Consider the following 25,797-nt stretch of genomic DNA (forward strand, 5'->3'; position numbering starts at 1 on the left):
GGATACGTTTCGCACGCATGCAACTACTATAAGCATCATCAGGTCTGTTGGATGACTCTCGTGAGATTATAAGCCGTGACTACTCCTTTGGTTTAAGGGAATTATGCAAAGGGTCATATTATCCTCTATGTAACGCTGTCTTGGTGTCTATAATGACATCTTCTCTCCCATTTATGCAAACGGTCCTATTCCCCGAGTCGTTGTGAAACTTGGTCGCCGTTTCATCCAGTCATGGTTCACTCATCACCAGCTTGTTAATCCCTTCATTCTGTCAAAACCACCTGGTCTAATCCATTGCAAAACCAGGCACCAACCTCCTATGGGTGCATCAACGCTCAATAGGACGCCTTCCATAAGGAAATAAGCCACATGCCACAACCTTGACTCAGCGTCACAAGCAGATCGAGTCGATTCTTCCGCTAGAGATCCCTGCCAAGATCAACTTTCTCACTCGAATCAAGTGTCGGATAAAGGTGTTGACTTGGGCAGATCTGGGGTTGATCAATAATAACAGTGAAGTGCCGATACACGGCGTAGGCATTGTGTGCCAGGGGCACAAGATTAAACAAAAACTATTCCGGGAAGGCCAAGATTCGAGTCAAGAGCTGGCTGTGGGTGAGGCGGAGCTGTACAAAGTAGAGTGGAATGAGTCAGATCCAGTAAAAAAAGCATAATCAACGGCCGACCAAATATCAAGATCTCCTGGCTGTCAAGCCCTACAGCTTGGGACACGCTTGAAGATCAACATTAAATGGCGCTGTTTCAATTTTCCCAAAGATGAAGGTTTCGGCGGGGTCGCGCTGTTCGCGCTATAAAGAACTCGGGAAGGTCAAGGAGTGTCTACTTCACTTGTTTTAGATCTCTCGTTTTAGACTTACCGGCTTGCTTAAACCACGCGGAACGACTCAGCCATCCAAGCAAGGCGAGGCCCGTCATGATACCAAAGTTGTAACGGTTCTAATCATCCAAAACACTCAGACAGAAGACGAAATACCCGCAGAGAAATACCCGCAGAGAATTCCCGCTGGGTCAGGTTTACCACGCAGACCCGATATCAAAAGCAGCCATTGACCGCCATGGAATACAAATAACCTCAGCATCCGGCACATTCTCTCTCAATTCAGCATCAACAATACGTTATCTATCTTAACAACTTCTTCTCTTAAGCTCTAAACATCAATCAAGTATAGCTGGTCTATACTCAATCTAAAACAATAACAACAAGCAATTCTACTCTCAACAAAACCCCCCCCCAACAACCCCTAACTTTCACAATGGTTCGCATCAACAACTTGGCTCTTATTGCTCGTACGTTTTTTGAACTGACCCTGCTATTTTCCCTCGCATAATTTAATCGCCTGTTGACACGCCGGTGAACTAGTAAGCGCGTCCACCTTGGCGGTGACTATTCATCATGACCGCCGCGGAGTCATCCTCGCCGAGCCCGACGTTCTCAGCCGAGCAGAGCCTTTGATGGATCTGGACAAGCGCCAGAATAAGGCACCAGATAGCCCCGCGGTCCAGAAGCTCAAAGCCGAGCGAAAGGCCATCTCGCCCGAGCTTGACCAGGCCACGCAGGACGTGCAGGCTGCCCGCAAGGCAGCCAACGCGGCCATCCCCCAGAACCTTAAGCAGAAGGAGAAGGATGCCGTCACGAAGTTAAAAGCCATCCGCCAGGGTCTCCCCGAGGATAAGAAGAAGCAGCTTAAGGAGAATGGAAAGGCCCTAGAGGCAGCCAGGAGGAAGAAGTCCCCTGCCCCGTCTGGCCCAGTGGCTAGCCCTAAGCCTTCTGCTACCCCTAAGTCCTAAATCAGGCTTTATTACCCTCCACGCCAGGGACAAACATGTCCACCAGGGGTGGAATCCGCCCTTCGTATACCCTCTACCAACAAATTATGTGCTACCTACCGCGACTCATACAAGATAGTTACAAAAGTTTAAAGGCAATAAACATGTTAATGATGGGTGCAAAAATACCCCAGCTCTGGGGACCATTGACATGTTTTACTGGTGACTGTAAGGGGCCAAGCTGCAGTTTGTTCAACGTAAGGATGCCGTACAATTGTCTATCTAAAGCTAAAGAGAAAGGAAGGAGAAGAGAAAGCTCGAGGCGAGCCTCGAGCCTGCGTATCTAAGTTGCTGAGTGACAACTTAGGCGAAATTAGTCTAATTTGTAAGGGGCTGCGCCGCTGTTTGTTCAACATAAGGGTGCCGTATGATTGTCTATCTAAAGCTAGGGAGAAAGAAAGGAGAAGAGCAAGCTCGAGGCTCGCCTCGAGCTTGCGCAGTTAAGTTGCAGTGGCAACTTAGGCGAAATTAATCCAATTACACAACCGACCGTCTGCACGGCGCCGAAGCTCCGGGCCCGGCAGAGCCGGGTCCACAGCATCGGGCATAGCCCGTGACATTATCCCCTTCCTCCCTTCCGTCCCCGACCGTGGCGCCGGGGTCCAGTAGTCGTCTGATACTTCTCCAATGGCCCGTCATACTTCATGACTGGGCCGTAAACCGATTCAAACTCTTCCATCGCTTCTGTCTCCCGTAGAGCCTCCGCTGGCTCCCATGTTGCATCTGCATATCCACGCCAGCGTACAAATACTTCTCTAAATTTCCCGCGTCCACGGTTCTTCCAACGAGCGCAGAGGATCTCTTCCACTTCCCATTCTTGCACGCCGTTCTCCTCCTGTATCGGCGGCGGTTGTGAGTCGTCAACTCGCTGCCCGGGTGCCGGGTCTTGTCTAGCTCGGCGAAGCAGATCGACGTGAAATCGTGGGTGTATAGAACCTGGCACGTCTAACTCCACGACGTGTGAACTGATGACTTTTGTGACTGTGTACTTGTGGTGCAGCCAATCTAGCTTCTTGCATGGTCGTGGTGACCTGTAGTTCGCCATCGATAGCCAAACCTTATCTCCAACTTCAAATCGTTCGGCTGGCTGCCTCTTTGCATTTGTTGCCTCTTCTTGTTGCTGCTGGGAGGCGGCAATCATAGCCTGCATATACTCCGAGACTTCCTGCAGACGGCTAAGAAGGGCGTCTGCCTTGCCTTCCTCCTTGCTCTGGGGCGGATCTGCTGGATCCTCGACAGCCACTGGTTCTACATGGTATCCGTGTTCGACAAAGAACGGGCTGATCTTCGTCGCTGCGGATTCACGGTTGTTAAGGGCCAGCTGTGCCACTGGGAGGAAGTCCCCCCAGTCCTTCTGCATGTATGATACGTACGCCCGCAGGTATGCCTGTATCTCTTGGTTTGCTCTTTCCGGGCCCCCGTCCGTCTGTGGGTGGTATGCTGTACTTAACCGCTGCGTCACCCCGGCTAGCTTGCAGAACCTCTTCCAGAATCGACTCAGCCAGTTGCTCCCGCGGTCGCTTACGATAGACCGTGGCATTCCATGAAACCTATAGTGGCATTGTAGGAAACGTTTTGCACACGCTTCTGCCTCCATCGTGTCCATCACTTCCAGCGTTACAGCCTTCGTAAGCCGATCCACAATTACCCAGATATATGTTGCATTGCTAGGCCCTGTAGCTGGAAGATCGGTAATAAAGTCCATTGCTAAATGACTGCGTGGTCTGTCTGGGATAGGCAGTGGTTTCAGGAACCCTCTCTTCGACTGGCGCCAAATATGGCCACGTCCGCATACGTCGCAATTTGCAACAAATCGTCGAACCAACTGCGACTGTCCCGGCCAGTAGAAACTGCGAGCCACAATCGCCAAGGTCCCCTCTCTTCCTGGGTGGCCGGCGGCAGTTGAGTCGTGTGAGTCTTGCACGATGCGCGTCCGAAGGGTGTCCTTTTCCGCCTCGCCTTGATTCCCCTTCTCTCCAGAGCCTCCAGGTACCCAGATTCGGTCTCTGAAGGTCAGTCGCTTACCAGCGTCGATGCCGCATTCTGATATCTGTACCTTCAACCCTAGCGCGGGCGGAAAGGCCCGCTCTCGTTGCCGTACCGCCTCGTACGCTGCCCGATATATCTGGTCGTCCTTAATTATTTCGTCCCAGAGCGCCTGTAAATCGCTGGCCTCAAACACCTTCATATCTGGCGGGGTTGGTGTTTCTAGTCCGATTCTGCTGATTCGTAGTCTTGTTGATTCCGGAATAGAATTATCTGGGATCAATTGGATCACCCGCCCTCGTTCACGATCGTCATTTATATCCTGCGGGGCATCTTGTTCGCGGCGGGACAGCGCGTCCGGCACGGCAGCCTCACACCCGGGACGGTAGTCCAGCTTGAAGTCGAATTGTGAAAGCTCGGCAGCCCATCGGCTCTGGCGTTCCGTCAACTTTCTCCGCGTCATAAAGTATTCAAGGTTGCGGTGGTCTGTTAAGACCGTGAATGTTCCACAGCTCCTTAACTCTGCACTCCATGTGTCCAGGCACCTCATGATGGCCAACATCTCCTTGTCGTGGATCGGGTAGTTGTACTCTGCGGGCGACAGCCGCCGCGAGTAAAATGCACAAGCGTGTCGACGCCCATCCTTTCCTTCCTGGGATAATACGCCTCCAAGCGCATAGCCCGAGCAATCTGCTTCCACGAAGGTTTGCAGGGATGGATCCCACTGCCTTAGAATTGGGGCGTCGCAGAATCTTCGCTTCAGTTCTCGAAACGCCTCATCCTCTGCTTTACCCCAGCGGAAGATGACTCCTTTCTTCAATAGTGCATCTAGTGCCTTGGTAATCTGTGCATAGTCGGGAATGAAAATCCGATAGTAATTCGCAAACCCAAGGAAGCTTCTGACACCTTTTACGGTTGTTGGCACCAGCCACTCACGGATGGCCTGTTGCTTCTCAGGGTCGCAAGCAACCCCCTTGCCTGCTCGTACAATAAAGCCCAAATATTTGACTTCCTTTACGGAGAACTCGCACTTGGCCGGGTCCAGGTGCAGACCAGCATCTGCTAACGATCGGAGGACTCGACGCACTTTCATCTCGTGTTCACCCAATGTTCCGCTCGAGTAGATCAACACATCATCCAGGTACGCCGTGACGAAGTCGTCAAGGTACTTATTCAGCACGCTATTCATGTACCGCTGGAACGATGCCGGAGCGCCACTCAGGCCAAAGGGGCATACGAGCCACTCATACAGCCCGAATCTGGTCCGGAACGCCGTCTTCTCCTCGTGGCCCGGGGCCATGCGAATCTTGTGGAAGGCGGCCACGACATCTAGTTTCGTAAACCACTTGGCCCTTGTCAGATTGTTTAAAGTCTCCGCAATCAGAGGCAACGGGTAACGATCACGCTTCGTGATTGCGTTCAGTGCGCGGTAGTCGCAACAGAATCGTAAGCCGCCGTTTGGTTTCTTCACAAACAATACTGGGGCAGCTGCTGCCGAGCTGCTTGCCCGGATAAACCCTCTATCCAGCAGATCCCGCAGTGTTTTCCGCAACACGAGGAGCTCCTCGCGGGACATACTATACAATGGTCCCCACGGCAGTGGTGGTTCGTTCCCGTCGCTATCACGTTGCAAATGTACTTCGTGGTCGACCCCTGGTCTGTGCGGAGGCAGCTTCATCGCTTCTTCCGGCGAGAATAGATCTTTGAATTCGTCCAGCACTTCCTTGGGAACTGTCTTACTCGGATCCACTGGCTGTTTTGGCCTCAATGCCTTCTCAATATCAGACAGGCTGATCGCTTGCACTGCGGCCGCGCCGTGCCCTCGGCGCTTCCTCCCTCGGCAGCACTCTGCCGCAAACACAGCCGCCGGCACAACACGGGCGGCTCGGATCGCCTTTACCCCTTCGGGCTCTTCCTGTCCTAAGAGCCGTATGGTAATGCCGGCAACCCCGTGGTAGACTCGCTGTTCAGCCGCGTCGTATACCACCTTGTTCTTCTTCATCCACGGCCGGCCCAGGAACACATCTTGGCCTAACCGCGGAACGACATAAGCAAAGATGCGTTCGTCGTATCCTCCAGTCTCCATCATAAAGACTACAATCCCTGGCGACATCACGTCTTTAGTCGCCTCGGAAAACCCACCTAACCGCCTTGGATTCCTGTCGATAAATGGAATCCGCAGTCTCTTAACTACAGCTTCGTCGATTACGGCGTAGCAGTCACATCCGGTATCAACAAGGGCGCGCACCTGAATACCTCTATTAACCCGTGCTTCGATCAGCACCGGGTCACTATTCATCTGAGGCCGAAACTCTGCCCAACTCTGGATGTCCGCCTTGGTTGGCCCCGAGGCCCGCATTCGCCTCGAGGCTATTCTTTTCCCGCCCCTTCATCTTCACTCGTCTCGGACGTGGGTTCCGAACTGTCTGACGCCTTGGGCTTGCTCGCCCGACCGACTTTAGCCTTGCCTTTCTTCTGATTTCCTGGAAACACCACTTGGGCTGGGCAACTCGCAACAAAATGGCCTGTCCGCCCGCAACGATAGCACCGTCGTTCGTTCCGCGGCAATTCTGGCTTCTCGGCAGTCTTGTTTACCCCCGCCATCTTTATGTCACCGTCCTGGTCCTGTGATGAATGTTGGCCATGCTGATAACCTCCTGAGCGAGCCTTCTCTTCTTTTGGCACGGAACCTCCACGGGCTTCTAGCTTCTCCAGTTTCCCAGCAATTTCCTGAACTCGGCTTAGCCATTCCTGATATAACGTGGGTAGGTGCGCAGTAACCAAGCATCGTTGCAGTTGCGAGCTTAAGGCGTTCTCAAGGAACACAATCTTTGCGCTGTCTGGCCAGTCGCCTCCCCTGCTTCCGCCAAGGCTTGTTCAAACCGGGGAAGGAATGTGGCCAGCGACTGATCTTCGCGCTGACGTAGAGTCCTCAGTGAGGTCGCTGCTCGTGACTGGATATTACTGTCCTTATACGTGCGGTCAAGGTATCGCATTAACTCGTGGGGGTCAAAATTGCCGCCTGGCCCACCTGCCGCGTAAAACGTGGCCACGACCTGTTGTGGTTTTTCTTCTAGGCACGAATTAATAAGATACCACAAGTCTCGGTTCCCGTTATAATAGTGTGCATCGAGTTCTAGCTTGTCTCTCATCTGCCTTGCCCAGGCCGCATAACCTTTCCGGGAGCCATTGTACTTTGGCGGGTTTGGCAATGGTTTCCTCTTGTTAGGGCTCCCATTTGACTGTTGCGGAAGCTGCGCAGCATCGATGCCGAACAAGCTCTCGCTTGGCGTTCGCGTTGGAAGCGGTGGTTGAAGTCCTTCCTGAGGTTGCGGCGCCGTCGTGCTGTTGGCGAGATGCTGCGTTAACGCCGCCAACTGGGCTTGCAAGGGCCCCAAGCTTGCATTGATCGCTTCATGAATACGATGGTCGATCCACTGGTGCTGGGACGTAGGACTATCACCGGACTGTGTTTGCTGCTCCATCATAGCGGTCATGCGACAGGTTCCGCGATAGTAGATTGATTGAGCTTTAGATATGTAAGGGGCTGCGCCGCTGTTTGTTCAACATAAGGGTGCCGTATGATTGTCTATCTAAAGCTAAGGAGAAAGAAGGAGAAGAGCAAGCTCGAGGCTCGCCTCGAGCTTGCGCAGTTAAGTTGCAGTGGCAACTTAGGCGAAATTAATCCAATTACACAACCGACCGTCTGCACGGCGCCGAAGCTCCGGGCCCGGCAGAGCCGGGTCCACAGCATCGGGCATAGCCCGTGACACTGGGCCTGTGCTCGATATGGTCGAAGCTAAAATACAGCGGGACCAAGCGTATAAGAATGGACGACTCTAGCGACTCGGCCTCCCTAGTACCCGGATATACCCGGAAAAAACGCGAGTTTCTTGCGGCAAGGGGAAGAAGTAGTGCGAGAGGACCCATAGCGACTCATCAAGATTTCGGAGCACTAAAGGGCCAAATGTGATTGGCCGAGAGGGCAAAGATCACGTGCAAAGTCTTCACAGGGTAGAGCATAGAGACCTTTCGTTCCTCAAGGCATGCGCAGCGGGACTTTTTGAATGCGCAGCGGACCTAGTCCTAATCTAGCGATAAAACCCACTCTTATCTCTTATTAGAGACTCTACTTTGACACTAACAAATCTACCTCCCAAGAAGATAGAGAGCTTCCTAGAGCAGCTAAATTTAAGGAGAGAGCACCACCTATAATAACATTTTCCAGCTATTTTTGGTTATCTTTACGGTTATCTTTGCGGTTATTTTCGCGGTTAGTTTTACAGTTAATTTCACAGTCATCTTCGCGGTCATCTTCAGTTAATTTTACGGCTAATTTTGTAGTTAATTTCGCAGGCAGGCGGAAAGTTAGGGGCAAAGAGAGGCATAAAGAGAGGCACACACGCAGAGAGCAACACAGGCATATCAGTATGCAGGTAATTGTGTTAGTAAAGGTGGGGAAAGTACTGAGGCCGCTGCGCATTTAAAAAAGTCCCACTGCGCGTTTATGTATTGAGACCACTAGATTCTTAACTCTAAGAATGAGGATTGCTCGGGGTGCGGTTAATATCTGTTCGAGGTGCAAAATGTCTCACCACTAGCTAAATTTAGGCCAGCAGCTATATTCCCGCACCTTATAGTGTATTTTAGGTATAAATGCACGTAGTCTTATATATATTATCTATTGTAATTAATTCCAAAAATAACTTGCTATTTTGTAATGCAAGATAGATAGGTCTAAATAGCGCTTATAACTCGATTATTTTATTATACTTAATTCTATAAGGGAGGCCTTTTTCCTTGAGAACTTTAATAAACTATTGTTTGGTGTCACAAGTATACAGTATAATTAGGTTAGAAATATAGTTAGAATCAAATAAGATCAGGTGACGAAGAAACTTGGGTCCTAATGTGTACAAGACTAAATCTTGCCAGATTTAGGTGCTATTCCCTTATTCTATTATATAGGAAAATCTCACGTGATTTAGAACCTCTTTAGGTAAATTAGGTTTGGACCTAAGTCGGGCCGGGTTTAAGTGAAGGTGTTCCTAGCACATTTGGGCCTGAGTTAGACCGGGTTTAAAGTACGTAAAGACCTGAGTCGGGTCTTTGTCCTGCACGCCTCACATTATCCTTACGATGTTATGGATTCAAGCGTAACGCTTGAATCTTAAGGAAGAAGGAGACAAGTGGGTGGGGAGAGCCACCTAAGAACCCACCACGGGTCTTTCCCGGTGTAACGGTCCAAGCGAGTATATTGACAACTGGCTAGGTGACTATGAACAAGTATCCAAAGCTAAGGAGAAAAGGAAAAGGAGAGCAAGAAGGAAAGAGCTCGCAGAGCTCTTGTAGCCTTGTGAGCTTGCTTCTGCTAATCTCGCTTGTTGCTGGGGGTTACCAGCGACAAGGCTAGGGACGAAGGCGAGAGTGCAAGCCGAGCCACCATCGGGCTCAGCCCGTTACACCCGGAGCTTAGGCGGACCCTATAAGGGCGCTTACTGGAGCTAAGCTTACCTTTCTCTCTCCTTTTCTCCCCTTATGAGAAAAGTTACTACTAGTGACGCTAGTTCGCAGAAGCCCCTAGGCCAGTCCCTTACATACGATCCGAATTACGCCTTACAACTATTAGGTAGAGATAAGGCTACCTAATTTCTGCTTATAAGCTCTTTACTATTAATTATAGATATCTTTTAGGCAAAAAAAAGGTATTCTTTACTATTTGCTTAGATAATCGTACTAATACTCTAGGCAAAAAGTGCTTAATACTTTAAAAGCTTTAATATCTATAATTTCTGCTTATTAGAAAACGCGCAATATGTGTAATACTCTAAGGCGTTAATTAATTTATTATAGTTATAAATGCCTTGCTTCTAATAGTGCTACACGTAAAATATACTACTGGTTGTGGAAGTGGGTCTCTTAGAGAGAAAAATCAAGGCGAGAGGGGTGTGCCGTACCTCGAGCAGAACTTGACCGCAACCGAGCAATCCTCCAGAGAATGTCCCCATGCGTAAGCCTTTGAAGGAGTCCGTGAAGATCCCGTAAAGGCGACAAGTGACCTGGGCTGATCAAATTTCCACGGCCCCTTTTTGCACCGGCGCTTTAATATGCCACTGATAGACAATGGATGGTTGTGAAGCATGTTGTGCAAGGCGACAATCTATGTTACGAGCGGCATCCCTGTTCACTGGTCACGTCCTTGGTGTTAGTAGAGCCTGGGTTTTGCGTGAACGATTGGAGGAATTGAGTTGATGGTGATGGTGGCGGCGGCCGGTAGTTGCAACCTGGCGCTTCAGAAGTATCCATGTTCCTTGGACGTGGATAATGAGGCTGAAATTCAGGGAATGCATACTGTTGCGCATGATGTGTCAATTTAGAATTGGGTCAATGATTTTACTGAAAAATATCTGAATTAGACATGTTGATAGCTACTACACATGGGAACTTTATGGCCATTTACGAGAAGGTGTTGTTGTTTCTGGAGACTTAATATATTCTTACTTGGTGTAACATTGAGGTTGGCCTCAAGTGCTGCTCTTCAACGTAAATCTCCCATCTCATCGCATCGCATCGCATCTCAGCTCGTGCGTCAGCCACTCCGTCAGCCCCCGTGATGTGTTCCCTGCACTTGGTCCAGCTTTACCCCTTTGATTCGGCATGTAAGCATTCGCAGCCATCGTCAGAGATGCAAGGTCCGACGCCAAAACTCGACAGAGCAGCCGCAATGCGGGAGGCTTCAATGCCGCACCGCGACGGCAACGAGACTGGTCATGGCATCACTGCCACCAGGCGTTTAAGAAGAGCGAACATCTTGTTCGACACATTCGATCTTATACGAAAGAGAGGGCGCTCTATCCTAAGACGTACAGGAGGCGGTAATTACCAGGATTTTCTGGTTGACAATTCTGCTGAGATGATGAACAATGTAGGAATTCCCTTGTGCGCCATGGCTGGACTCATATGCTATCGAGAGGAAACCACCATGTAGAGTCCATACAACCTGAACCAGTTATCGTCTCCAAGGCAGATGCTCCCTCCGAGTTATTACGGAGCCAAACCTCCCCAAATGGTCCGGCTTCCTTCACCATGTTCATGAACTTGTTGACCGATACAAGGTCAAGAGCTGATTCGGACTCTGCACCAGCTGGATTAGAGCTCGTGGTACAGGATTGCCGATCTTTTACGGATACAGGGGCAATGGGAGTTGTCCCGTCGATTCGGCTTCATATTAGAGGCGTAGATTGATGATCTCATTGACTCGTCTACAATGCCACAAGCACAAAGCTCCCGGATAAGTTTGTTTTCAGCCCTGTCTGCTGAATTCACTGGGCAAACTTGGTAGCCTGTAGTCTCCATGGCCCTAGACGCAGAACACCAGCCGTTTTGTTATCTGTCGTCATTAGCAATGATTGGGACACCCGCTTGTAGATACAGCATGACATCAGCCACGGGAACCTCTCAGCTGTAAAATTTGACTCCCGGTAACCCTGCGTGAGAAGCATACTATTCCCGACACAACCGACTTGCACGCCTCATGGCTTACCAAATCAATCCTGAGTGTCGGATTCAATGCGACAGAGACACCTCATGCCAAGCCACGAAATCCCCAGATGCATGCCAAATTAGGCAATGAGCTGTCTCTAGTGGCGCTAAATGCCGTATATGCTTACACCCAGAATCCAACTTCTCCATGCGCTAGAACTCGAGTTGAGCCAATGAGGTGTAATTGAACGTTGAGCATCATCAACAAGGTATGGGTTTAACGTGTTCGGCAACAACCCGAATTTCTCCTTTACATCGTGAGCAGCAAACTGTTCTTGGAGGTTTTCTTCATCATCGTCTATAAAAGGGCTAGGCATGTGCCGTCCATTGACAATGGATCTCTACCATCAAAGCCAGCGGATTCACCACATCACCAGGTTATTTACACTATCTACTGGCACTAACCCATTGAAATATGAAGCCTCAACCTCTCATACTAAGTTTGGCAGCACCCCTAGCCGCAGGGACAGCATGCCCTCCCAGATGGACAATTGGCCAAACCGTGCCAACAACATCCGGACCAGTTCACGGCCACGCAGCCACAAATGCCACCAAGGTGTCCGAATATCTCGGCATTCCGTACGCCATGCCACCGATCGGCAAGCTTCGGTTTCAAGCTCCTGTTCGATATAAGGGAACAGAAGATATCTCGGGTGACAGGTTTGTACGTAGTAATGACCCAGCGAGTGATTCACGCTGACACTAGCAGGGCTTTGGCTGCGTTCCATCTGGTATTACGGACAATGACAGCGAAATCCCAGAGGAGTTGATCAAAAAATTTGGCATTACGCCGGTTGGCGTCAAGTTCTTGACTGAGATTATGAATGCTGGAATCCCAGTCAGTGAGGATTGCTTGACCCTGAATATCTGGACAAAGCCGCAGGTCGGGGAACGCAAGAAGGCCGTCTTGGTCTGGATCCACGGCGGAAGTTTTGTTGTCGGTACGAATAAGTTGACGCCACTTAACTCCAAGTGCCTTTACTGAATGTACATGCAGGAAGCTCTGCTTTGCCCTCCTACAACGGCCAGCATATAGCCGACCAGGAGAACATAGTGCTCGTCTCAATCAAGTGAGTCTCCTATTCCTGTCTCCATCACCCACCGATCTAACATCCTCCTAGCTATCGACTCAGCATCTTTGGCTTCCCAGGCGACCCTATGGGCAATGCCAACCCCGGCCTCCTCGACCAACGCTTAGCCATCGAATGGATTCGAGATAACATTGCCAGCTTTGGCGGAGACCCCAACCGCATCACCATATTCGGCCAGTCAGCAGGAGGCGTCTCCGTCGACGACTACTCCTACGCTTTTCCGTCCGACCCCATCGTTAACGGCCTCATCTCGCAGTCTGGAACATCCACTGGCCTCGGACTTCGGACCGAAGCTCAAGCCCAAGAGTTTTGGTTCAACTCATCCAAAGCACTTGGCTGTGGAGATGCAAAATCCTCACCGCAAGCCGTCCACGACTGCATGTTGACGAAGCCAGCGAGCGAAATCGTCAATCACCTAAGCAAGATTGTCAACGGGGCAATTCTCATCTCCTACTCACCAACGGTAGACAACAAGGTCGTATTCGCCAACTACACTGGCAGAAAGGCAGCTTCTCTACCAATGCTCATCGGCAACACCGATTTCGAAGGCGGCTTGTTCCAACTGTTTAGCCAAGAACCCGTGCCCGATGGATTCTGGAAGAACAATAGCCAGACGTTGTTTGGGTGTCCTGCAGCTCTTCGTGCAAAGGAGTCGGTTCGTCAGGGCAACCCTACCTGGCGGTATAGATACTTTGCCGAGTTTCCGAACATGCAGCTGTCGACACATCCCTCCAGCGGCGCGTATCACGAATCTGAAGTTCGACAGCTATTCGACACGGTGGACGAGAGCACAATCCGTAGCACGGCGCGGGAGAAGGCTCTGGCCAAGTACATGCGTGGCGCTTGGGCTGCGTTTGCCAAGGATCCGAAGAAGGGACTTTTGAGGTACAGGGACGGTTGGCCAATGTATAAGCCGAATGAGCGGACGCTTGTTCGGTTGGGGCTGAACAATGCTGTTGGTGCGCATGCATCATTCGACAAGATGTACGATTTGGATTGTTGATATTTGCTGTCTTTTGAAGTTGGTCCAACGAATGGTGGATGGAACTGCACGCTTGGAGCCTTTATTCGCGATTTAATGTTCTATTATCGATCTAGAGTATTCTTCAATCACTTTCTATATTTCCGTAAGATTATGTTCTTAATGAGTATGCCACTATAAGTAAATAGAGAGATTCGGCGCTTGAACAGCTTGTTAGATCGTGGGAACCGTGAGCACTGCCGTGATAAATCAGCCCATCGACCATTATAACCACTTCAAGTCTCCCAACATGAGTGCTCTTAGCAGTAGAAAGCACCATAAGTTAACCACAAGACCAATCCGTCATTACATACCAACTAACCCAACACTCGAGTCTCTTTGGCGAGCTCTCATCCAAGCCCAGAATCTAGCCACCACCCGCTCTCCCTCTTCCTTTCTTTGGTCAACTCTGCAATGCCATTTAATACATCAGGGTCTAAAACACAATACAAAATAAAACTTTTCGAAAAAAATAGAATAATACAATACAATTGACACTCCGGTTGTGACAAGACTCCCATGTGTTCCCCAGACGCCCCACATTCATCAATTCATATCTTGAGTGACGTCGACAGCGGCTTTGCACAGGATGAGGTGCATCAAATGTCGTCAGTTTGGGCAACTGCATGCATGTGTTGGTAACACAACATTGAACCTGCACAGTTTGGTCGATGCACAACATTAATCCTTGCTTGAATGCATTGACGGACGGCAGGGCAAGAACATCAAGGCGTACCTGCCTCAACGACCTCAACCTGGCAGCCAATCATTGATGCGCAATCTCGACTTCAAACCTGCGTCCTGAACGACTCAGAGATTTCAGAGATAAATACGTCCCACCTGAACAGCAAAACACAGCAAGTCAACAACACAGATAGTCGAATTCCCATTGATCTTCACACCTATTTTCCGTCGCCGATCATGACGGCAACTCCACCCTGCTACCAATATTCAGACTTCCACTTTCACTTTCAATTTCACCCCACCATGGTGCCCCTCCCCCGCCATCGCGCAACCAAGGAAGCCGCTTCTAAACGCCCGACAACGGCGAGAAGCTTAATCGACATTCCGAGTTTTGAGATGTCATTAGCTCCGATTCTGCTCACGCTTGACAGATTCGCCATTTACCACATAAATACTGCTGCAGGGAACGACCAGTTCTCACTCCAGTCGCGCCCCAGCTCGTATTTACGTGCATAACGACAACAAGTCGAAAACAACCAGAATAGCTAATTCGACAACAGCGCTGAACAGTCCTCAACATGGCTTCCTCAACTCCCATCAAGAAGGTCTGCCTTATTGGCGCCAACGGAACGGTCGGTTCAGTCATCACAAAGGAGATCGTCAAGGCCGGCTGCTTCGACATGTCTGTTCTACGACGCTCCAATTCGTCCTCGCTTTCACCAGCTGGTGTCACTGAGATTCCCATCTCACCCGCCCTCGGTTTAGAGGAGCTTACGAAAGCTCTGGCCGGCCAGGACGCCGTTGTGGCCGCATTCCCGCTGAAGGACGTATCGGAGCACCTTCGTCTAGCAGAAGCAGCCTTCAATGCAGGTGTTCTTCGCTACATCCCCGCAGACTACGGGAGCTGTGATGCTGCCAGCCCTCAAGCCCAGCACCATCTGAAGCTGTACCGGGACAAGACCGCCGTACGGGTCAAGTGTGAAGAGCTTGCGGACAAGGCAGCTGCAGACCCGACAGGTGCTAGCCCATTCACATGGACGTCCATTATTTGCGGCCACTTTTTCGACTATGGCCTCCGAAGTGGCCTGCTCCATTTCGACATTGACACCGAACGAGCACAGATCCTCGATGCTGGAGACATCAAAGCATCGGCATCTACTCTCCGCCGCGTCGGGGAGTCGGTAGTTCGTGTTCTTCAGCGTCAGGAAGCTACTCGTAACCGTGCTGTGTATGTCCAAAGCTTCTGCCCAACACAGCTTGAAATCCTGGCATCACTCGAGCGTGCTACCGGCAACAAATGGCACACGCAGCATCTAGACTCTAATGCCTTTCTGGATCGCGAGACCAAGCGCCTGGCCGCTGGTGATCATGAGGCCGTCGAGGAGATTGTTTTTGTTCTGGGCACTGTGGACGCGGACTGGACTCGCAAGGACGGATATGCAATGGAGTTGTTGGGTTTGGAGGACGAGAACTTAGATGAGGTGATTTGCGAGGTGCTGGCTGCTCACAAAGCCAAGGCATAAATTGACGGCCATACTGAGAGGCTGTTTGCGACTTAATTGACGAGATAGAGAATGCGCTGTATAAACAATTTATGCGCATTAGTTTATAAGTCACTCTGTGCCTCGTGGTTTGATTCATTTTGGCCAGCATAAAAACTGCATCGGCATAGAGAACCAGCATGGTGGGAACCACGACAAAATGAGCTGGCAAGCCGAACTATGATCTTTGTATTAAATGCATCTTGAGAGCTTCCCCTTGCTGGCTCCCAAGATTCATGAGTTGCAGACGAAGCAACCCTGAGAGAACCGCCCAATTTCCAGACTTCGTCAAGTCACCTCGGTCCGCCCTGAACAATAGGATCATAATTCCACGTCGACGCTGAGCTCTTAGTAAGTCTTCATCAGTCATAATACTTGCAAATCGAAAGATAGTTAAAGAAAGACAATTTTTTCTGGTCTATCGCTAAGGAATGTTGACAATCTGCTCCTCAATACACGCGTTCTTCCAAACACATGATCTCCCACATAGGCCTCCCCTCTAGCCCTCGTCGGCCTTCACACCAACCAGAATCCATAGATGGCCCAAGTCGCCCAAACCATCCAACCACTTTTTCGCGCATTAAGTTTTTTTTTCTTCGGCAGAGTGAGTAGAATCAGTCTCGGTGTGTGCCTCCGCCTCCTTTGCCTTCTCATCCTGGTCCTTCTTCAAATCCCAGCAACTAACAACAAAAACGAGGAAGCGGAAAATGCTTTAATAGTTTCATGGTTAGTATCAAGACGACATGAGATAAACAGGTTGACGATTACGTACAAGGCAGCGGTTGCCAAGGCCGCGCTCGCCCAGTTCAAGGCAGAGATGATGCCGTCTTCCGGTTCCCATTCCGACTTCAACTTCAACACCCAGGCAGCTAAAACGCAAGCACCTACGTAGACAGTCATAAAGCCGTCCACGAGATGACGAACAACTAGAGGCATTACGCGGGGCCTAAATGCAAGCCAGAACCTCATAATCACGACTACATCCCAAATTGCAGAAATAATGCACTAAGAAATGTCAGCACACGCTCTCCTTATGTCGTGTCGTGGTGTAATACATACCGCATGAAAGAGGACCCTTAGCGCCACCGTGTCGCCCATCACACCTGCAATTATCGCAACGACTATCACCCCCAACGAGCAAATCAAGGGCAACGATTGGCAAAGCACCCGAACCTTCCAGTGCGTTGCTTGACTGTTGTTGGTTTTTGTCACCCCTGAGGTGGAGTCCATTCTGTTCTTTCCTCCAACAGAGTTTTGTCGCTGGGTGAGCTTCGAATCCGTCGTTGTTGGGTTCATCTTTGTTTCGGAGGTCGGTGTGGTGGAAAACCAAGAGACAATTGAATAAACTAGCGACATTAAGCAAAGTGCTCTTTGTCAATCGTCTCAACGGCTTACACTCTCGGGAGCTGGCGTTCTTATTTGGAGCTATGGTACTGCTGTGCCGTCATGGGTGGGTTGGTCGCGTGCTCTGGTTTGCTTTGCTGGCCAAATGGTGATTGATGCGGACAAAGTAAGAGAAGAAATGTTGCGAGTGGCCGAATCAAATACTCTTTGGCCTCTGAACTCATTCATCCTGTTTAAAGTAGCCATGTTGAGTGAATAAGACGCCGCTTTATGTTCAGTGGTGCTTCTTCATAAGTACTGAACCTACCCGTCCGGGTCAGGCGATCAACTTGGGCATTGGTGCTATGAACAGTATTTTGAATTTGGCTGAAAGTGTCCCTCTGAAAGTTTCTTTGTCCTCGGCCAACCAAGATTAGATGTAGTTCTGTCTGTGTTGTATTCCGCACGTCAAAACTCGCAAGTTCATATGAGGCAACATGATTCCAGTGTTGTGAGAACAGTTGATATACAAAATCATAGTACCTAAATCTTCCGTTGTCATAGCAGGCTTTTTCCGAGTTTCGCTAGACCAACCGATTCACAACCCGCAGCATAGGCTCAAATCTGTATTTCTCTTGCTCATGTCGAACAACAACAGCACAGTCCCTGCTTTCTCGAAATATAGCAAAGGTAGTCTGTACAATTTTGCTTGCACACTCAGATTTGAAACAGCATTCCATACTAGACATGCTCATGTTCAGATTCAAGTGAGAAAGGATGGTTACACACATCGTCGGCGTCTAAGTTGCGGTCGTGTAACTTGAGAGTAATCCAAGTCAGCTTCTGGTGTGCTGTTCGACAGTATCTCTGCGAACAGGTGCGCCTTTTCAAGCTTCAACTGAGATATTGGCTTTCTTGAGCTGGAACATGTCACAGAGATGAGGCAATGTTCGATCACTGAAACGACGGTGTAAGCTGTGTGTTTTTGCCATAGATGGCACGTCGTCTGGTCACTAATAGTTTCCACTGATCGACCGTCAGTCACGGCGAATATTGTCCTGAACTGCCCTCAAATTCACAGAGGTGCATTTTCCGGATGTTTTGATTACCATCCTTTCGACCTTTTTGGCTCATAATTAGGCAACCAATGCGGTATCAGCCGGCGGGCATAGGATATTTGCTAACACGTGTGGGTTGTGTAGACAGATCAAGAGGACCGAAGTAGAGTGCAGTTAGGGTCACCATGACTCAGGTTGACCATTTCAAAAGAGGTAGCATGCAAAAGCAAGTGGGAATAGAAGAGGTCAATATGACCTGGGGCTCATTTTCGGTGGTGTTGGTGTTGTTGATGCATGAGGGTTCTAGATCCCACGCAGAACCTGTCGTGCAAACTACCAATTTAATTCCCTGTCAATATAACGTGCATTATGCACCAGGCTGTCCTTATGCAAGATTATTTGGATATTGGCGGTATTGAGTGCGATATTATAAAATTGTTCCGAGTCGAACGTGCCAAACGGGATTGCAGGCAGGACAAGCCCAATATCTGCCACCAGATGACAGTGGCTAGAATAAATTCGGTGACAGGGATGTCGAGGCTATTGCCGGACATCGATGCGGGCTGCTTTATGGCACAGATTGCTCTGCTGTCAATGTTTCATCAAGTGCGCCTTGCAGATCCAGGGTCCGTGGTCGCATTTTTGGGTCGTCGCCACGTCAGATGTCGGGAGTCGCATGAAGAAACGAGTGGATGTGGGAGATTGGGGCCAAGACTGTTGGGTCAGTGTTGCGCCATCGTTGAGGGCTAGTAAAATTTGCATCATGTCGTGAATACACCATGTCCAACTGAGAGATTCATTGTAGATATTTTCAGTGTCTTTCACGAGGTCGACGAGGGATGACGAACGAAGCGGAAATCGAGCCAGTACTCAGTCATTAGTCGATGCGGGAAATCTATAAATATATTCGGCAGCAACTAGATTCGTTCGACGGCCCGTCGGTAGATACGCACATAACATTTGCCAAAACGATTGGGACAAAGATAACTGAGTCCTTAGGGACATGTCGGTAGTCGGAACTTGGGTCCTTGGGTGCATCATCCATGGTAGTGATTGTAGTGAAGTGAAATTGGCTGGCACAGCCCCAGAAGCTGACGTTGGGCATTTGCCATGAACCCACAACACGCACAATCAGGTCTAGCCTGCCTTTTGTGCACAACAGTTTGCTCTCCCATGATGCAAGGTGCGAGGGGCAATGAAGCTGTGGAACCCGAAATAGCTAGGTGTCATGCTGAATTAGCCGGGGGTGAGAAATCGAAGGTGAAGAAGTGATTTGGCGCATGTGTGATGCAGTGATGGAGTGAAGGAGTGAAGGGCAATCGTGAATTTGGCGAGGATGGCTGACTCGCCTGCTGGATGGCGTGGAAAGAGCCCAAGGGTGTGGTGCCAGCTTCTGGTGCATGGATGATCCATATCTTGCCAGCTCTTGGTTGTTCTCAATTGTCTCTATTTTGTGTTTGTAGTTTGATTGTTGGAATGCGAGACGCACAAATGTTCTGGTAGAATTCAAATTCCATTGTCACTCGACTTTGAGGTCCTGGATGCTTGTTGTGTTTGAGAGGGAAGGAACATTGAAGAATGAAACGACTTGACACCTGCCGTGTGAGATGCGAGTCCAACGCAGTTGAGTGCAGTCCAGTCTGGTGCCTGCGACGGTGACGTAAGTCCCTGACTGGTGGACCAGACTGGATCATTTTCGACGGCAGTCATCAAACCCATCTGCCTTCACCTCATGCATCAGATACCACATGTGTAGGCATTTCCGGACAGGCGGCCGGCAACTGGAGCAACCAGGACCAGCCGGAACCCCGACATTTGAACATTTGCACCACCATACCACCAAGCCTGATTGCATGGACCAGACCCTTGTTGACGAACAAAACTGACCAGACCTCACCTCACCTCTCAAAGCCTTTGGCGCCTGTTCAGCCCAAGAGACGCCTCCATGCCCATGCCCGCAAAGAGAAGAGCCACCATCACCATTAAGCTCAACGGTTGGATGGCTGAGCAATCGAGCCACGCCGTACCGAGGAGAGCTTTTCTTCTTTCTTCTTTCTGCTGAACGCCGCCAAGACTTTGACACGATACCGTCTTTGCTCTCGAGCCGTACATATTCTCTGCCCTTCGTTTGCGTTGCAGCCTTTCGTTGATTTCTCTCATTTTCACTGACTTCACAGCATATGTCCAGCCAGCAAATTTCTTTATCAGCCCTGAACGCCGTCAAGCACCACTAGCCGCCACCACAACAACCACAACTACATCCACGTCATCTCAGGTTTCCACTTACGAATCATCCAGCCTATTTCCCTCTCCCTCACAAGCGCTCCAGCATACCATGGAGGCCAAGTCTTTGGCCGACCTCAACGTCCTCGCAGGGAATCCACCAAGCTATTGTGCAGAGACGGAGGGCCGAAAGAAGCCAGAGCCTCTCGTCTTGTACATCGCTCGTGTTCCACACACAAACGGTATTGCCCATCCACCAGACCGCATATACATTGCCGGCACCTTCCATAATAACTAACAGGCCTACCCAGATGTCATTCTTTCAACACTAAAGCCTCAAGAGAGGAACGTTACAGACCAAGATGTCTTGAGTGCTCTGTACTACGTGCATCTGGAACCACCTTCGAGTGATCCGGATGCCCCCGAACCACTCCGTGATGAGAGAGCGTACCGTTCTAGTGAGGATAGTGGTCGTTCGCCGCAAACCATCGCTCGAAAGCCCGTGCCTGGTTCGGCCCGTCCTCTCACCCCTGACAGCTTGCCAAACGGGGTTCACACCTCCCAGCAGACCACGGATTTGACTGTCGCTACATTACCACAGACTGGTGATGGGTCTGGAAACGGAACAACGATGAATAATCATGTTCCTACAAATGGGCCGGAACGAACCGCCGCAGGCTTGCATACGGGCATGCCAACGAGAAAGCCAGTAGGGCCACGGCCAATGATGGCCAACCCGGTTCCCTCTGTGCCCGCCGTTGCCCAAGAATGCTCCGTGTCGGAAAAAGATGGGAATGAAAAGCAATACAATCCTACAATCCCTCCATTGGATACGTCGGTACCACCCGCCAGCGCTGGCAATTCGCATATCAACGTCTCTCCAATCCGCCCACGACCAATGCAGCAAACGCATAGTAGATCACCATCTCCTCGAAAGCGTGGTATGGCTTCCACTGGAAATCCTTTCACCTTAACCATAATTCGAAAAGATCCCAGTACCTCGAGCCAATGGAACGTTGGACGAGTTTACTCGCGACAACTTGATCAGCTGTCAGCTCAGCCCGACTCACATATACCCCTCTTGCAGACATCTGGTTTCAAATCTTCCACAAGCTCATCAAGATACCCACCAATAGATATTGATCTAGAAACATCAGGATATGCCAAATTCCGCAACATGGCATTTAAGATTAACAGCGCGAACGAAGAAGGCGGGATGGGGACCCCAGTGCCAGCAGTACGACCGAGCATCGATGAGAGAAGCACCATGAGAGGGGAGATAGGCGTCTTCTCCCGACGAGTCGCAATGGAATACACCAAGAGCTTCAAAACAAATATGAAAGAGGCTTTCCATACCGTGGGCGAGGTTACGAAGTCTGCCATAAATCGGCACAGAAGTGATAGCGTTACGTCAAACGCCTCACAGAAAGCCGATGCTCCAGCGATGCCGGACTCGATTATTACATCCGGGCCGCCGCCAGAAGGAATGAAACCGCGCGGGTACACATTTCAAAGCCCCTGGGATGGGAAATGTGTGTTTCAAACACAAATGGATGGTAAAAGCGTCGTGTGTCAGCACACACTCGACGGTCCAAACTCTGAAAGCGCCATGGTGAGCGAGTTGCGTTTCAACCTGCTCTCCTCCCCAGAACAAACCAATGGGCCTAAAGGTGCACGGGAAAACTTCAGCAACCTTTTCAAAGTAGGGGCAGTTGCAAAAGAAAGTGGTATTGGTGCCGAACCGTTGTACACCAACGTCGGAGCTGAGCATGCTGGCGGGGGCCGAAACGGCCGGGAAGCGAAGTTGGGTAAATTAATCATCTATGATGTTGGCCTCAAGATGCTTGATCTGTTGGTAGCATCCAATATGGGAGTCTGGTGGGGAGCTTGGGAAAAGCACTTTTAAGTCTGCCGGCCTACGGAGTATGTGCGGTGTAGCTGATTGTTTTTCATTTGACCTTTGTTTAGAGGATCGGTCATGCCTTTCCCATGATTGTTGTTATCATATCCTCACCTCTAGGGAGAGAATCTTACGGATGGGGTTGCTGTTACTCTGGTTTGTGTTTCGCTGTTAACGAAGAAACGGTGCAACGATCTCAAGTCTGTATTTTACGAGTCCATGCATTTGTTGGCATCATAGCGTATAGCGTAGCTGCATGGCAAGTTATTATGTACAATACACCAGCGATTTTGATGGCTTTGAGGTTGGAAGAGGTGACGAGTCGAGTAAAAGGACATATACAGCAGACAAGCCGATGTAGATAACGATCTCGCTCCAGTGGCCAAGTTTCTGCAAAACGAAAGATAAATGATGCCAACTTTTTGAAGGTATTGTTAGTATCAATCGCTTAATTTTCACCAGGCCATGGTGGCGATGCTGACTTACACAACCTCAAGTTTGGCACTGCATCCACGCCACCATGTTGGCCGCCACAAAGTCGCCCAACAATGGGACAAAATGTAAATAACGCAAAAATGAAAGTACAGATCAACTTTATCGGATATCAATAAATATGAAATTCATTTCCCTTGCGCAGTGCATGATTGAAGAGTTTCGCTGCCAAATTGCCAGAAACGGTCACGTGCAGAGTCACGGGCCGCAGTGCCACCAATCACGTCCCGAATAATGTAATCCCGCAGTAACAAGCCTCCCAAATGGAGCAAAGAAATCCATCACGTCAAACAGTCGTTCACTCCAGCCCTTTCTCTATCGCCACCAATCTCCCCTCCAAGTTGGCAACCCCCCAACTTCGCCTCGTCGACTGGCCAACTTTAAACATCACGACGACGAATTGATCACTGTGCATCCAATGGCGCCGGCTCTGCACACCTCTGCCGCCATGCTCGTGCGACGACAGCTGGCCGGAGCTCCGAGCACCACCAGCTCGCTGGCTGTTGTGGCCAACCGACTCGTGGCCGCACAGCAGTACCAGACTCGAGGATACGCTACTCCCATGGGCCCTCCTCCCAAGAACTTCCGAACGAGCAGGCAAACCGAGTGGCCGTGGGACAAGGAGAAGACGCTGGACCGGTTGGGCAAGTACTTCCTCTTGACAGAGATGGCGAGAGGAATGTACGTCCTGATGGAGCAGTTCTTCCGACCTCCGTATGTGGATTGAGCCTTGGTTTCACGTCCCTGAACTCAATTGGGATGTGGGAGTGGATTGTGTAGCTGACTGGTTGTGTGTACAGGTACACCATTTACTACCCTTTCGAGAAGGTATGGAATGATGCGGTGGACAGAATGTCGGCCATTGATGAATTGTGACGGCTCAATTGACACGCTTCAGGGTCCTATTTCCCCCCGATTCCGTGGCGAGCACGCCCTGAGACGATATCCTTCCGGTGAAGAGCGTTGCATTGCCTGCAAGCTCTGCGAGGCTGTACGTTATATTGCCATTGTCATTGTTTTTTCGATTTTGGAATGAAAACGACATGATGTTCCATCGAAATTCTTCATCAGAGCCATGAGAATTGACTTGTTTCAGATTTGCCCTGCCCAAGCCATCACCATCGAGGCTGAAGAACGTGCCGACGGCTCACGCAGAACTACTCGTTACGATATCGACATGACCAAGTGCATCTACTGCGGTTTTTGCCAGGAATCATGCCCCGTTGATGCGATTGTGGAGAGTCCCAATGCCGAATATGCTACCGAGACGAGAGAAGAGTTGCTGTACAACAAGGGTGCGTACAACTATGTGGCAAATGTGATTTTGGCACGCAGACCAGATGCTGACTTTTGTTGCAGAGAAACTTTTGGCCAACGGAGACAAGTGGGAGCCTGAGCTGGCGGCTGCTATTCGCGCTGATGCCCCTTACCGATAATTCTATTTACTAAACACCGCCACCACCTTGTTTCACCATTCCCTTTGTATCTTGTAGAGGTAGCCTGGCGAAAGGTAGAGGTAGAAGAGATTGGTTGTACATAAAATGATGAAGAGCATTCTGTTAAATGTAAAATTGTGAAGCATTGTCCGCGGTGCTTGTTAATGTGTTGTTGCAGCCACTGGAAACGAAGTGCCAAATCATATCCCACTTTTCCCATAATTGTGATATTTAACAATTCAATGACTCCCGCGTGCCAAGATATGAACCAACTTGAGCTCTCTTAAGCATAGAGTATTAGAACGTACTTATGTACCTGCTCCGTGAAAAGCCATCCCACCTCGGCTATGACAAACTTGTAGAGTACCAATTCACGAGGACTTAACACCAAACCATGACTCCAATTGACCAAAAACAAATCCAAAAAGCAAGAAAATAAAAACAGAAGAGAATATACCCAAAAATAACACAACATCTACCACGCACGTATACGACCAACTCTTCATATCAAAACACGCCCAACTCCCGGGTACCACCCACCAATCACAACACCCCCGATCCAAATTCCACATCACGTGACACCCCAGCTCCTTTGCTCCCCCCAGCCAGGCTAGCTCCGACCTCCGTACGCCAAAAGAGCGAAACAACGAGAAATTTATCATCGTCACCTCTCCAAACCACCAACCCTACCATCCGCATCGTCACGCCACGCCAGCACGACAGAGTGTCAATTGCCCCCTCAATTGACGCATCCCCCCTTCCCACTCGACCATTTCGTCCACTCCTGCCATTTTTCTCCATCCTCGTCACAATGTTCCGCACCGCGATCCTCCGCTCCGCCGTACGAGCCGCCTCCCGCCCGGCCCTGCGAACACCGTTTGTCGCTGCGCCGCGCGCTGCCGTCGTCCCTCGCGTGCACAAGATGATTGCTGTGAGAATGTACTCTGCCGCGGGAGGCCTGAAGAAGGAGGAGGTTGAGGGCCGAATCATGAGCTTGCTGCAGGGCTTTGACAAGGTTATTATCCCTGATGCTGCAATTCCCCGAGTCAAAAAAGCTAACTTGTCGTAAGGTCAACGATACTGCTAATGTAGGGGTATACTGTGCCAATGGGCGGACGTGAAATATTGACAGATTTGCAGATCAAGCCTGTTGCCCATTTCGCCAACGACCTGGGCCTCGACTCGCTCGACACGGTAGAAGTCGTCATGGCTATTGAGGAGGAATTCAGCATCGAAATCCCCGACAAGGACGCCGATACTATTCACTCTGGTGCGTTTGAGAGACCTGTGTCCTGGAAATGTTGTGCTGACTTCTTTTGCAGTTGACAAGGCTGTCGAGTACATCTTGTCCCAACCTGATGCTCACTAATTTATACCGATGAACCTTTGTACTATTATCTCTACTCCCGGGAAACGGAAAAGAGGATTTGGGGATGGATGGATGGATGGAAATGTGGATGTAACTGTTTATAGAATAGTGGATGATGCCAAGACAATATCACATTTTCGAATACCGGCCGAGTGCGACTGCTGATGCGATGGTATATGTTATGTTGTGTCTACAATGTACGGCGTGGATGTGTTTTTGTGACGGTGGTATACTTTTGGGTAGGGACATGACAACTTTCTTCGACACACAACATGTTATGCTT

The 25,797-nt window shown here is 50.0% G+C and overlaps 10 protein-coding genes across 10 annotated transcripts; 7 read left to right on the forward strand and 3 right to left on the reverse strand.

The window, feature by feature from the left end:
* Positions 1 to 319: 319 nt before the first annotated feature.
* On the forward strand, positions 320 to 1,071 carry VFPPC_17776 (hypothetical protein; the record flags this gene model as incomplete). Its single annotated transcript, XM_022429462.1, has 3 exons — positions 320 to 325; positions 366 to 668; positions 859 to 1,071. 3 exons carry the CDS (start codon positions 320 to 322, stop codon positions 1,069 to 1,071), a joined length of 522 nt encoding a protein of 173 aa, XP_022285500.1.
* A 203-nt stretch (positions 1,072 to 1,274) lies between these two features.
* On the forward strand, positions 1,275 to 1,809 carry VFPPC_11587 (hypothetical protein; the record flags this gene model as incomplete). The annotated part of the gene is made up of 2 exons (XM_018289721.1): positions 1,275 to 1,308; positions 1,382 to 1,809. The coding sequence occupies 2 exons, from the start codon at positions 1,275 to 1,277 to the stop codon at positions 1,807 to 1,809; spliced, it is 462 nt and encodes a 153-aa protein (XP_018144424.1).
* A 598-nt stretch (positions 1,810 to 2,407) lies between these two features.
* VFPPC_17775 (retrovirus polyprotein) lies at positions 2,408 to 6,193 on the reverse strand (the record flags this gene model as incomplete). The annotated part of the gene is made up of 1 exon (XM_022429461.1): positions 2,408 to 6,193. The coding sequence occupies one exon, from the start codon at positions 6,191 to 6,193 to the stop codon at positions 2,408 to 2,410; it is 3,786 nt and encodes a 1,261-aa protein (XP_022285501.1).
* Positions 6,194 to 6,638: 445 nt separating this feature from the next.
* On the reverse strand, positions 6,639 to 7,322 carry VFPPC_17774 (hypothetical protein; the record flags this gene model as incomplete). The annotated part of the gene is made up of 1 exon (XM_022429460.1): positions 6,639 to 7,322. The coding sequence occupies one exon, from the start codon at positions 7,320 to 7,322 to the stop codon at positions 6,639 to 6,641; it is 684 nt and encodes a 227-aa protein (XP_022285502.1).
* Positions 7,323 to 10,025: 2,703 nt separating this feature from the next.
* Positions 10,026 to 10,184, reverse strand: VFPPC_17773 (hypothetical protein; the record flags this gene model as incomplete). Its single annotated transcript, XM_022429459.1, has 1 exon — positions 10,026 to 10,184. The coding sequence occupies one exon, from the start codon at positions 10,182 to 10,184 to the stop codon at positions 10,026 to 10,028; it is 159 nt and encodes a 52-aa protein (XP_022285503.1).
* A 1,607-nt stretch (positions 10,185 to 11,791) lies between these two features.
* VFPPC_17772 (carboxylesterase) lies at positions 11,792 to 13,470 on the forward strand (the record flags this gene model as incomplete). The annotated part of the gene is made up of 4 exons (XM_022429458.1): positions 11,792 to 12,040; positions 12,086 to 12,317; positions 12,374 to 12,446; positions 12,498 to 13,470. The coding sequence occupies 4 exons, from the start codon at positions 11,792 to 11,794 to the stop codon at positions 13,468 to 13,470; spliced, it is 1,527 nt and encodes a 508-aa protein (XP_022285504.1).
* A 1,280-nt stretch (positions 13,471 to 14,750) lies between these two features.
* VFPPC_13548 (NmrA family transcriptional regulator) lies at positions 14,751 to 15,695 on the forward strand (the record flags this gene model as incomplete). The annotated part of the gene is made up of 1 exon (XM_018291323.1): positions 14,751 to 15,695. One exon carries the CDS (start codon positions 14,751 to 14,753, stop codon positions 15,693 to 15,695), a length of 945 nt encoding a protein of 314 aa, XP_018144425.1.
* A 4,734-nt stretch (positions 15,696 to 20,429) lies between these two features.
* On the forward strand, positions 20,430 to 22,223 carry VFPPC_03949 (hypothetical protein; the record flags this gene model as incomplete). The annotated part of the gene is made up of 2 exons (XM_022428366.1): positions 20,430 to 20,559; positions 20,629 to 22,223. 2 exons carry the CDS (start codon positions 20,430 to 20,432, stop codon positions 22,221 to 22,223), a joined length of 1,725 nt encoding a protein of 574 aa, XP_022284429.1.
* Positions 22,224 to 23,127: 904 nt separating this feature from the next.
* VFPPC_03950 (NADH-ubiquinone oxidoreductase) lies at positions 23,128 to 24,145 on the forward strand (the record flags this gene model as incomplete). Its single annotated transcript, XM_018283384.1, has 5 exons — positions 23,128 to 23,423; positions 23,510 to 23,537; positions 23,608 to 23,700; positions 23,806 to 24,004; positions 24,069 to 24,145. The coding sequence occupies 5 exons, from the start codon at positions 23,128 to 23,130 to the stop codon at positions 24,143 to 24,145; spliced, it is 693 nt and encodes a 230-aa protein (XP_018144427.1).
* An 811-nt stretch (positions 24,146 to 24,956) lies between these two features.
* VFPPC_03951 (acyl carrier protein) lies at positions 24,957 to 25,514 on the forward strand (the record flags this gene model as incomplete). The annotated part of the gene is made up of 4 exons (XM_018283385.1): positions 24,957 to 25,160; positions 25,216 to 25,233; positions 25,286 to 25,415; positions 25,468 to 25,514. The coding sequence occupies 4 exons, from the start codon at positions 24,957 to 24,959 to the stop codon at positions 25,512 to 25,514; spliced, it is 399 nt and encodes a 132-aa protein (XP_018144428.1).
* Positions 25,515 to 25,797: the final 283 nt, after the last annotated feature.

Source organism: Pochonia chlamydosporia, chromosome 3, assembly GCF_001653235.2.
Source record: "Pochonia chlamydosporia 170 chromosome 3, whole genome shotgun sequence".
Taxonomy (NCBI): domain Eukaryota; kingdom Fungi; phylum Ascomycota; class Sordariomycetes; order Hypocreales; family Clavicipitaceae; genus Pochonia; species Pochonia chlamydosporia.